At 41.9% G+C, this 13144-nt stretch overlaps 1 protein-coding gene across 1 annotated transcript in view; it reads left to right on the top strand.

The window, feature by feature from the left end:
- The first annotated feature begins 5581 nt into the window (after nucleotides 1-5581).
- The window catches only part of RFX8 (RFX family member 8, lacking RFX DNA binding domain), a 30636-nt gene continuing 23073 nt past the window's right edge, over nucleotides 5582-13144 (top strand). The window contains 3 exon segments of the mRNA XM_030476475.1: nucleotides 5582-5631; nucleotides 9035-9158; nucleotides 11997-12058. Of these exon segments, the coding sequence (XP_030332335.1) occupies nucleotides 5582-5631; nucleotides 9035-9158; nucleotides 11997-12058 (236 nt within the window).

The raw sequence follows: 13144 nt of genomic DNA, 5'->3' as shown, positions 1-13144 counted from the left end.
GGTGGACCTGGGCAACTCGAATTGGTCCTGGGACGTTCAGGTTTCATTGTTCCTACAGTGGTTATTTGGCAATGCTTAAGTCTGTTAGGGTGTTTTTTCTCTTGAATTTATTGGCAGTCTCAGACACAAGTATTAAATAAAAATATCAATTACGTAACTATAAGCAAGGCATAAATCATGCTATATCCTGCTATATTTTCTAGTCTGAAGGATAAAACGAGAGTTGTAAAAGAATAATAGGAATACAGGGCTTGCAAATGTTAAATTTGGATAAGTTACACAGCTGTATGCAGTTTTAACTGCACCACCTCTGACACCACATACACACAATATTTCTTTGATATGCCACTTTGGTCTAAGACATTCAAATGGCAAGAAGATAAAACTACATCAGTCATGTAATACATGCTTTACCTTCAAACAACTATTGAGGCAGGATTTTTGTTTGTTATAATAAAAGTCATTCTCAGAGGAGATTAACTGTTAACTCCATCGTCATTTATGTCAAACATATTATGCTGAAGCTTTCAACAAATACTTTCAAGAAAATTATTGCTTAATCTAGCTATTTAAGTGAAACACTTTTACCTGTCATTTTTAATTAAAATATAAAAATCTCTTTTCACAGTAGAGTCTGTATTTATTCTGGTGGAGGAGGGAGATGTTTCCTCTCGTTTCAAAACTCATGTAGCTGCACTTTACTTGAACATATTTCAAAGCTACCCTTAATGCCATTCCTTCCGTCAAAACTAATTGATTCACTGAGTAAACATTTCTGATGCACAAGTACAGTCAAGGGTTGTCTGCATGTGTCTGCAAATCAGACACAGGAGCTAATGGCAGAGCTGCTGTTTGATCCAGTAGCCTCTGAGGTAGATTGAGCTTTTTCTGTATGACTCACAGCTGCTTTTATTGTAAAGAAAAAAATATTTTGTTTCTGTTCAAATTTTGTAACACACAAACCATCATCACCATTTCAGAGATTATAGCACAGCTGTTAGTAATAGATTGTCCTATTAAACAGAAAGCTAACTCCAGTATGCATCCATAATGTAGAAAACAAAACAAAAAGCACAAAAGGAATGAACGAGTGAAGCATAATAAAATGCTACTTAAACTTTGAGGAGCAAACACAGCATCTTCTGCCAAGCACAAATGAAGCAGTTGCTTTCTCCTGCAAGCATTACCTCAGCCACTTCTGGATAGGCTTTTATCCCTATCTCCATCTTCATGAGTCACCATATAAATCGTTTGGCTGCCCTGAGCAGGTCTAAAGAGGGAGAAATATAAAGAGCTGGTGTCATCAGCACATGGTGGAAACCACAGTCCTCAGCTCCATAGTCACCCTCCTAGGGGCATACCATATACAGGGAGTACAGAGGTCCACTGGCAGAGCCCTGTGGGAAGTATTCACATTGGAGAGCCTCAGGACAAGAGGGGCAGAGCTACTCAGATAGACCCTGCTAGCACTCAGGGCAGGACCAAAAGCAGTCAAAGAACTTGGAGACACCTGGAAATGCTGTCATGGTACCCTCATTCTTCATCCTAGTCAAAAGGAGATCAATAGCCAACACTGCCCTGGGCAACATCTAGGATTAATGTTGTACCAACTGAGACTTAAGTGTTTCGGTTACTGAATGGAAGATATTTCCACCAGTCTGCCCACCAGATACTCCAAAACCAGGTGATTTGAGAAGGTGTGAGTACTGGAGCCATTGTCAGAGATTGTCCCCCTGTCTCAAGTCACCAGACCCTAAGACTTTCTAATAGCTTCACATCTTTCAAGAGATCTTAATCATGCAATGATTGCATTGTTTGAATCAGTTCATTCTAGTCCCAACACATCCCAATTTACATACTATTTTATGTTTCCCAGCTCTGTCATTAATGTTTAATGCCTTAATTCAGTCATCAATCCCCACTCAGCAAAACGATTCAGCTGAGTACATATTTAAAGTTACGCACATTCTTAAATGCTTTGCTGAAATGAAGCAGTCTCACACACATGCTGACATGCTTTGCTGAACTGGGTTTTCATGCACTAAAGAGTTCATTTGCCATAGGAACTTAGGAGAGGAGCCTTCCTCTTCCTCATGTGCATTTGTGTTGAAATGTGTGGCTTGTGAGGGACACAGAGTTTTCTATAATGTCAAAGCGTTATGTTGAAGGGGAAGGTGTTTGCAGCCCTGTTTCGGTTTAGCTGCTGCTCCAGATGTCAGGACACAAACAGATATAATCTTTTGTATTTTCTGAATTCTGTCAAGTGATTTATTTTAAGCTCAAGTTTGAAAGATAGCTATGACTTTGAAGATCTCTGTTCACTGCAAACTGATCAGTTCAAGGTAACGCATGTTCAATGGCATTATTTAGATCTCAAAGTTAAAAGAAGTAAATCTTTGCACAGATGTCATTTCATCCCTGGTAGGTCAACTAGTAGATATAAACAACAAGCAAACAAAAAAAAGCCCAAACCCAAAAACCCCCAACAAAATGTACTGATTGATTTCTCAAAGCAGGATATTTACCTTTGTCCACTGGGACTCATATGCCAACACTGACCAAATTCTTTTGACTTTATATACTGAAAATGTGATAGTACGTTGCTCCAAGGCCTTGGTTTGGTGGGTGGCAAGGAGGGATTTGGGGTTTTCTTTTTACTTTTTGACCTCTTTTACCCATTTCTTTCTACATGAGAATGAATGAAATAAGTATCATTAGAAGTCTTTTCAACTCCAAGGGAACATACAACTTATTACGGTCACATATTTTCATTGCTGCTGGCAGTAGTGGAAGCAGCAGTGGATTCATTTGCTTTCATTACTGTTTTATGCATACTTTAGCTTAAGTGCTTAAAAATCTTGTAAAGTATTTATTTTAAATATTTTAAGTATTTGAGAGATGTTAGTACTTTACTGTTCCTTTACAAGACCGCAGTCACCAGCAAGAGCTCTTACATGGTCTATTTACCTCACAAGGTATCCAAATCTTCTCCTGAACATGGTGGGAGGGCAACATGGGACAGGGGGACACAGTAATCTGAAGAGGCAATTCTGTGCAAAATACACTAATTGCAACACTTTTGAGATGCCTGTTACCTCAAATTTGATTTAAATCTGTCCTAGTTATGGGTGAAAGTCAAAGGAAAAGAGGTTCTTTCGCACACCTTTTAATCAGTACAACCATACTCCTAATTTTAGGTCAAAATTTTGTTCAGCCAAAGCTCATGTTCATTAAATACTCTTTCATTTTATGCCAGGAGGAGATCCATGACAGCAATAAAGAGCTTTGCAACTTTCAGTTTATGCAAGGATAAAGACTTACTACAGCTTGACCTAGTATACATCCACCCAGTCCTATCTGACTGGATTAAATTGAAGAAGCAGTTTTCAGGTTTTCAATCAGATTCTACTAGCAGCCTGGTATTTAAAATCAAAGTCCTCCTTCCCTCCCATCCCTTAAAAGTGTTAGATTTATTTGAAAGGATAAAGAGGCATTTTCTGAAAAACTCTAATCAAATAATACTAGTGTCAAGAGTTGAACAGCACACAGGTCCATCAATCTTGTTATTCTGATCTGGAAATTGGGCAAGAGAAATTCTGTGACCTACTTTGTATCTCTCAACCCTTGGACAATAATTGGACAGTTTCTTTGTGCAGCATTTGCTGCTTCTCATAAAAACTTTTCTGACTATTAGGAGTTGTCCAGGGACTTTCTGATCTGCGTGACTCCCTTTGTTTCAGTCTGTCAGCAGATAAATAGCCCATTTATCATTTTTAAGCTTTAGGTAAGTTGTAAATGTTTTGGGTTTGGTTTTTTTTCTGCTAAGGCATCTTTAGGCCTAGGGAGTTTCACGGACTTTGTGGAGTTTCACGTAGTCCCAAAAAGTCAATTGTTGTTCATGAACCTTGAGAACTACAACCAAGACACATGCAAACATGTAAGCAAGCCAGTTGCTGGAAACTGGAATTGAGGCTTCCTCTTCCTCCGATACATTAAGTGGAAGGCACTGCTCCAACTGGAGTGTGGACAGGCACACCTGAGTCAGCAGTGAGTGTGCCAGGCAGCATCTGCTGCAAAATCCACCTCGGAAGCTCTCTGAGCGCTTACATAGAATCATAGAACCATAGAATGTTTTGGGTTGGAAGGGACCTTAAAGATCATCTAGTTCCAACCCCCCTGCCATGGGCAGGGACACCTTCCACTAGACCAGGGTGCTCCAAGCCCCATCCAACCTGGGCTTGAACACTGCCAGGGATGGGGCAGCCACAGCTTCTCTGGGCAACCTGTGCCAGCGCCTCACCACCCTCACAGGGAAGCATTATTTCCTAATGTCTATTCTGAATCTCCCCTCTTTCAGTTTAAAGCCATTCCCCTTGTCCTGTCACTACATACCCTTGTAAAAAGTCCCTCTCCAGATGTAGTGCTGAGACTCTAGGAAAATCAACAGGCTGCAACAATCATGGCAAAACCACCCAAGTCTTATAGTTGCTGCAATATCATTGCTGCTGGTTCTTACAACAGCTAGTATAAAGTAACTTGAGAAAGCTTTCACTCTCTGGTATTTGCAGGAGTATTTGCAGTGTAAGCTGAATGTCCCACAGAGAAGGACAGTAGACTGCAGACATAGAAAATCAAGACCAAAAACTGAGGGAAGCTTCCACAATAGGTTTGTAAGCACAGTTACTGATGACAGATTGTACTGGTTACAATGTGTATACTAACCTGTGTTTTGGGCAAACGTTTTCAAGGCTCTGGTGCAGGGGCCTGTGAGTGAATAGCGTCTTCCCATGGGCTTCTCAACCCAGCACGAGGCTTTACAGATTAAAAGCAACATGTATTATACATGACATCTGTGCACACTGCTCCTCAGAAGCAAGCTACATTGAGGGACTACAAAACCAGCAACCTCCTGCCACCAATATCCCTTTCCTGGTCCCTTTCAACCCCCTTTAATGTTGCTGTCTACAGACACTTTGGTCGTGCTGTCATAAGAAGGCAAGGAAGCCAGCCTGTGTAATACCTGGGCTTTCAGCAGCTAATTACCATGAGGAAGCCACGGGAGTTTCTGCGAAGCTGAGCTCTGATGTAACCCAATGCCATCCACTAGGAAGCTTTTAGACGCTCCAGCCATACATAATTTATTTCCAACAGTCACATGGCCGTAAAGCTCATTTTGCACAATGGATGCTTGCAATGGAAAAGCGCTTACAGGGTTTCAGCGGAGCAGACAGCCCTTTCATCTGCCTATATCAAAGAGAAATTAAACAATTATGGGAGTTCACAGCATTCTTGTAGAAAACTCTGAAAACAATGTTTTGAAGGCGTGCGAGGCCTATTAAGACGGCACTCACACACATTTAGGCCTCTTCCCAGTGTCTTTGCACCTCCTGGTTTATGTATTTTCCCATTTTCCCACCTGCAGTTCCTATACCATTCATGTCTGGATGCAGAGCACCCCAGGCCTGGGCCCCGGGCAGGCGGGGCGGTGGGTGGGGGCTGGGTGGGGAATGGGCCACCCGCCGCCCCAACGGCCGGTACCCAACGGCCCGGCCCTGCCTGGCCCTGCCCGGCCATCACCAGGATGTCCCAGGGCAGCCCCACCTCCCTCCTGCATCTCTCCATCATCCACTGGTGCGTGCGGCTGCCTTCCCCCATGGGTATGGGGCTGGTGGGACAGCTGGGGGGAACCTGGCTGGGAGGGGAGGGGGAGCACCAGGGGGGAGGGAGTAGTTTATGTGTCCCCCCCCCCATGCCTGGGGACTCACAGGACCTGCCCAGTGGGCTTGCTACAGGGAAGAAAGGAGTCCCGCTTCTAACCCCTACCACAGTTTCATAGGACAAGTCTGGTTTGCTGCAAAGGCTCCATCATCACAGTGGTGTATGAACGGTGCCACAAAAGCAGGGAAATGTCCCTGAAAGTCCATCTCCTAATACAAGTCTCATTGACATGGAGGGGATTTTACATGGCAAAATGAGATTTTTGTCTCAGCCTACTCACCAACAGGGATCTGGCCCCTGAGCTGCCATCCACTTGATGTGATGGTGCAGTGCAGCTGGCAATGGCTGCCCCTGGCTGGACCACTGGTGGGACTGGCCCTGGCTGGACCCCTGATGTGACCATCCCTGGCCGGTGTGCTTTGACAGTGCACCACAGGTTGCTGCAAGGCTGCACAGCTGGAGGCATGCCAGCATGCAAAGTGATGCTGTGTTTGATGTTCTCCAAGGTTATGTTTCCTCAGGGTGAAGGTAATGGTTGAGCTTCTCAGTGAGTTACTTGCTGGGGTGGAGTAAGGTTACCACCATCATTTTCTTGAGCTTTGAGATGTGTGTCATCTGACATGTGGCAGCCGAAGGGAAACCAGGGTTACTTTCCTTCTTTCCCCAAGCACAGATGAGTCCAGCTAGCAAACAGCGTTGAAGCTTTGTGTGAAACACTAACAAAACATACACGTGAACTTTTAACTTGACAGCAAGTAATCTATATCTTTTTATTCCCCCTCTCAGTAATACCTGAGCAGCGGGAGTTAGCCTGTGCTTTTGCTGTGATATAGATAACACTACTCCCATTTTAAAAGGACTGAAGGAAGAGATTCACTCGAGGCCATCCAACAAGTTTGAGACACTTCATAAAACTGAATCATAACAATTCTTGAAAGGACGAACTGATTTTTTCTTTTTTCGTCACAACAACCTTCTGAATCACCTTTTCATATTTTGAAAATTTCTGAATACTCAGTTTCACTTTATGGTTGGTGCATTAACAGTAGCAGACCAGATTTTGGTCCAGAAATGGTTTAACAGCAGATTTGCAAGCCTGTATAATGGCCTGGCTGCCAAGGGTTCACATATAACAGATGGCAAACCTCCAAAAGCTGGAGTCCATGTGAGGTCCTAGAACTGACCAAATAACAAACCCTACAGAAAGTGTGGATAGAAGGTAGTGGATAAATGAAGGAGGTCTTTCCCCAGGTGCTTTTTCTTAACCTCCATCTTTCTGCTTTACCACTCTTTCCTTTTGATTTTGTTGTCTTTACTAACAGTTTTGTTTCAACGCATGCCATGAAAACTCAGGTTTTGAAAACCTCGGGGCTAATAGGCAAGAAGATGAGCACTTTGCTTTTTTTATGTGTGGATTTTTTGTCCTGATAAACAGTATTTTTGTATCATTCGTCAGCACTGAGAATGTGTTATTTGAAAAAGGATGGCAGTTTAATATACAATAAATCAACAAAATGAAATTCCCAAATATTTTGTCACTAAATAGTTAAGTGCTGAAGCTAAACTACAGGCAGAAACCAGCTACCGAAGCATGAATTAATTTCTTCTGCATTTCCAGTGACTCTTGTGGTGTTATATTAAGGATGAATTTGGACTTCGGTTTAATCTCCTCTGGGACTGCTCAATTACGGAGGGTTTTGAGATGGTCGCTGTAGAAGAAACAAGCATTCCTGCCTGCTGAGAGGCAGAGCTCAGTCAGGACTCTTATCTAGAATAAATTTCATTTACCTTCCAGCCTCATGATGGGAAATACACCATTAGGGCAGCAGATCTTCTCTCTTTGGTGCAGGTTCTTGCTCATGCCTAGCTGTGAATCCTTTGCTGCCAGGTGGTTGGGCTGGTAGTGGTGAGGAGCTGGCAGGAGCCCAGCCCAGCTCAGCCCTGGTGCTTGGCAGCACCAGCCTCTTGGGTTGGCGGTTGAGAAGATGGGCTCTGAGGAGGCAAAAGTAAAGCATCTGGGGCCTTTTTCTGGGGGAGGCTGTCAGGCTTCTTCCCTGGAGAAAGGGAAAGAGGAGTGAATAAAAGGTGAGGTAAACATCATCAGGCTGCAGAGTGACCACCTTCTTTTTCAGTCTGTTCTAGCAAGCCAGTTTGCTGGAGACCTTATCCACTATCTACTGCCAAAACAGCTAATACAGAGAGATAAACACTGGGTCACCTGAAGTCAGGCTACTAATAAAAGAGAGGATGCTGATTTAAAATCCAGCTGGCTTATCTCACCTGGCGATTATGAAAAGTCTGCTTTCCCAACCGACTTGATTATCAGTAAAGACACAGTGAGTAACTGGCACTGTGCTGCACTAGCATTCAGCTGATAATTTAATTAAATAGGCATAAATCATTTGGTATAATGGAAGCAGAGTCAGAATAAGAAAACACTGTCATACGATCAGTGTATCATGCTTTGGAAATTAATCTCTCTGTGTCTTTGCTCCAGCTTTGCTCGTGTATTTGTACTGCAGGAGGCTATTATCTTCTGTCATTGAAACCATTGGCATTATCTCATAATTAAAGGTTTTTTTGGTTTTTTTTTCCTGGTAAAGAGAATAACTTAGGCTAATAAGTAACTAAGTTTACATCTTCCTCACCTTATTCATGTAAGTAGTTGCGTTTACTTGATTATGGCCACTCCAGTAAGTAGCATGAGTAAGGGATTCGGCCACAGGATGAGTATTTAAGCACCTAAACCAGTTTCAATCCTGGAAGTTCTGTTACATAGTAACTAAAATTAAATTTCTATTCTCTTATTAAACTTGTGCTAAAATTAGTGAGGTTGTATGAGAACAGAATTTGGTCCTTCATAGTTTGTGCACTCTCAGTCCCAAAACACCATATTGGCATTTTAGATGGAAAAATGCTAATATTATTACCTTTTGTATAGTGGAGACCTTTCTGATTAGAAGATCACAGTTACATCCTTTGATATAACAACAATTATCATAGGACAGATGCCAATACTTTCTGTATTGGTGTTAATGTTATAAGGATATTTATTAAGTTGGGGGTTTTAATTAAAAATTACGAGGTTTAGTTACTTCCTTATCAGAGTCTCACATGATCTCTCTTACACTTTGGAAACAAGGAAAGTAGAAATTTATAAGTGAACACCCCCCCCCATAGAATTATATACGAATACATATTAATATGTGATTAATTTAATACATACTTCAATATGTGATTTTAATATGAGCTACTAAAATCACAAGCTAACAATTCTTTCTTCTGACATAAACCAATTGCTGTTTTTGTTTTAAAGGATAGCTGATAATTTCTATTTGTGCAAAGGAAGCACCGTACCCCGTTGGCTACTATATGAATTGTATGTGGAAAGCTGCAGTCCATATTCCAAGTGTCAAGTAAATTCAGCCACCTTTGGAAAGGTACAGAGTAGATATGATATGTAAGATAAGAAGCAGAGATACCTAAACAGGAAATCTGATGATCAAATGTACACACTGGATATCAAAAGAGATGAAGTAATAGAGAAGAATAAGTATTATGTTTGTGTCTTTTCTAATGTATTTCTGGTAAGCCCTCATGTAGATGCAGTTATACTAGAGAAAAGAGCATTATCTGTGGTGGAGCTTATTTTCTCCAAGGAACTGGTGTATGTTACACTAGCAAAAATTTCTTTTGCCAAAATATTTTAGAAAGCTTTAGCGTGGTAAACAGCGCAAAGTTAATAAACTCATCCTGAGGAACTGAATCTCCTGTCCTTAAAAGACCCCGTTAGTTGTTACATAATTTCATACTTTCCTTTTTAAGTATACTTGGAGAGATTTTGCTCAAACACACCCTAAAAAGGTTATTATAGAACCATCCAAGCAAAACAAATGCAGATGTAAAACCCAATCTCATTTAAACAGTTCTACTCTTCTAATACAAGGAGGTTGATACAACCTACAGAGCAATTACCACTTAGAAATCCCAATTGCAATGAACACTCATAGCTATTCAACCTTATTTAACAAATTAAGGAAGATAGAATGCCTTGTGATTATTTGTTGCTCAAGTCTTTTTTTTCAGAATTTCCTATTTTTACTGCTATTAGTGCCCAACAGCATATAAATAATAATACTAAGCATTGTTTTAACACAAACCCAAAATAATTTAATACAAACCCAAAATAATTTAAGTAAAACTTGTACCTGAAATTGATTTCACTTGTGTGGATAACATCATTTTAGGAATCACTTATCTCAGTTCAGTTGAATCTAATATTTTAACTTAAGGTAACTTAAATCACTCTTACTTAAAATTAAGATTTGAGTGAGTGATCTAGTGTGATTTATTACCATAGCTTAATGGATCATCACCTACCATGATCCATTGATGATCTAAGCCCATGAGTAGAATTTGCCTGGCTCAGTGTAGATGTCTGCCACAAAGCTAGTTACCTTAAAATCTCTTGGTAGCCAATGGAGAGAAATAAGTAGTTACTTAAGATTCATCTCACCCTAAATCAGTCATCTCAGGCAGCTCAGATGATGTACGGATGGACTTGATGATCTTAAAGGTCTTTTGCAATGTAAATGATTCTATGATTCTAAATATGCCTCAAACTGCCTGTTTTTCTCATTGACTACAAAGTCTGCAGTGACTAGTTTAGACATCTCTGCTTCGTAGCCACGTAGGTAAGATTAATCCCATCCTGTCTGTACACTTTCAGGTGCTCCAGCATGATTGAGTTACCACCTATAAGCTAAGCCATCTTGTGGTTTAAGTTAATGCATTTTACTTTAAAGTTGTGAGAGGCACGGATGAAGCATGAGTCTGGTCACGCAGAAGAGCTTAGCTGATGAGCCATAGCTGCTATAGGTTGGTGCTTGCAACTGTTTGCTCACAGGTTTAACTGCCCCAGTGCATTGCGGTATGAGTTAACGCATTCCAACTGAGCAAATTGGAGTGCAGCTCCCCAGTGGCTTGGAATGGTTTGTCCTTCCACAGCAGGAGGTGGGACCGTGCAGCAAGAGGCTGAAGAAGGCAGGCACTGCAGCAATCCTAGTTTAAACTAAATGTGCACATGTAATCAGTTACCACAGCCTAGCTGATGGTCTGAGCTATTAATAATTCATCAAGCTGTAGTAACATGACTGCATTACATGTGTGTGGACTATAAGGACTTTTGCAGTCAAGTCCCATGTGAATCAAACCATTGTGATTTAAGACACAACTAATCTCATCTGACCTATCCCGATGCCCAAATACGCCACTGTCTCTATAGAAGAGGCAGTGGGAAGAAGTATGTATGCCACAGGAGCCCCAGTTGCATAGGCTGCCCTTTTAGGAAAATGGGATTGTGCTAAAATAGCAGCTTGAGAAAGGGAGCAGCTGGGGTGGGTGCACGCAGAAATGTGCAGAGAACAGGACTACTACATCACCATTAAAACTGGAGGTCCATGTTAGTGTGAGATAGGGAAATTTGTCCTTTAGCAGGCCTTTGGACCAGCACAGTGCATTTCACACAGAGTCCAACCTTTGTGCTGCTGAGTGGAGACTATCCTCACCCCTTGCTAGTATTGAGTACTCAATCCTCTGTCCCTGCTATATAGGGAATGTTAGCTCCAGCTGCCCTGGGTTAGTCTCTGTCTTCACAGGACAGCTCATACAGAATAATCATGGTGAAGTATCTTATTACTGTGTAGGGCCTAACCTTGACAGATGCTGCGTGACCTCAGTTTGTATTTACCACTACAGTGGTCAAAAGGTTGCTTTGCAGCTTGATGATTCAGGTCCTTTTAAAATAGATAAGTCAGGCCCTATCCTGCAAATACTCCTTGCAAGAGTGAGTGAGTAGGTGAAGTCCCTTGTCTGAGTAAGTAAGTCCTGCTCGAATGAGTAAGGCTTGCAGGTCTGGCAGAGTATTGGAGAATCACAGCACCTTCAAGTTCCCCAAACTGATACACCCCATCTCACTGCGGGTGGTCTCCTGGTGTGTGCACTGACTGTGTTTCAGTGCAAGGTAAACCAGACTAGTCTAAAAAAATTCCTGTCTGGGGGAGGTAATCCCTTAAATTACTTAGCTTTCAATCCACAAAAGCCTGATTGAGTTCAGTTCCACAGTCACCATTTGAGAGATATATAAGAACAGGTATCGGCCTGCAAATGATGGAAAGCAAAAGAAATTATTAAGGAGAAAAAAAAATGTAGCAGATATGTTTTTGCAGTTTAGAATGAATTTACCAAGTCACCTCTAATTTTCTGTTTGTATTTTTCAGCTTATTCGGTTAGTATTCCCAGGTCTGGGGACAAGAAGGTTGGGCACAAGAGGGAGTACCAGGTATTGCCTTTGCATCTTTTGTTTAAAAATGTTATTTATAACTGTTCTAATAAAACCTAAAAATAGGTGAATTTTCAGCTCCAGAACTAATATAGCAGCTGAATTGTTGGTTGCAAGTCTGTAATACATTGCAGGATTCAGAGTGATTAATGATGTACGTTAAAATAGTTAATTCCACGAAAACCACCGCTTTGGGGCTGCTTTGGTGGGGCATGGATTCCAAATCAGACTGGTTTCTAAAAAAATAGTGCTCTGATTTGTACTGGCTATTACAGTATGGCTTGCGTGAAGCATCTGTGAGACATCACAACCTTACTGAGAGCTCTTGAGACACTGGGTCAGGAAAGCCTGGCTCTGGGATGCATGGGGGTGGCAGCTATGATTAATGTCTGTGTTGTGCTTTTCATCCTCGCACGTATCTGTGGAGTGACCCAGTGTGAACTGGTGGTCAGTGGAAATGTTGTAAACAGTTTCAAAACATTTAAATCAGACCACCTCAGATCCTCCTCCTACATGCCCTTTCTGTTCCCTTCCCTCTCTTCTTCGAGAGCACAGAGAGTTCTATAGTCTTTCATTGGTTCAATGTCCAAATTTATAATCACGATCTGAACATCCAGGGTGGAAAAAGGGATATTGCCAAGGCATTGAGACACAGTAATTTTACAAGCATTTTGAGTAGCTGTCAAGCACTGGGTTTGAGAATGACATGCCCTTACTTGATCTGCAACTTTTCTCCACTAGTCTGGACTTGCTATCAGCTTGATCCAGCGAGATCCTTTATTTTGGGAGTGCCTCACCACAGACACTCCCAAGCTTCTCGCTGTAGCTGGCAGGATTTAGGAGGGTGTGTGATAGCCCCCCGCCTCCATGCTGGCTCTTCCCATCAGCGGAAGGTTACCCTCTGCTGGCTGCTGATATTCCAAAACCACTGTGCTGCTCTCCTGCCTTCCCAGTGACCCAGCCCGGGAAGAGCCAGCTGGTAGCAGCACCTCAGTAGCAGGGATAGTGATTCTGTTGCTCACCGAGGTTGGGATAAAGCTTAGAGAAGGTCTGGTGAGTTCCTTGGGTTTTAGTTTGCTGTGACCA

The sequence above is a fragment of the Strigops habroptila genome, chromosome 2 (assembly GCF_004027225.2).
Source record: "Strigops habroptila isolate Jane chromosome 2, bStrHab1.2.pri, whole genome shotgun sequence".
NCBI lineage: Eukaryota > Metazoa > Chordata > Aves > Psittaciformes > Psittacidae > Strigops > Strigops habroptila.
The sequence above is the reverse complement of the archived record's forward strand: the minus strand, read 5'-3'. Positions and strand labels throughout refer to the sequence as shown.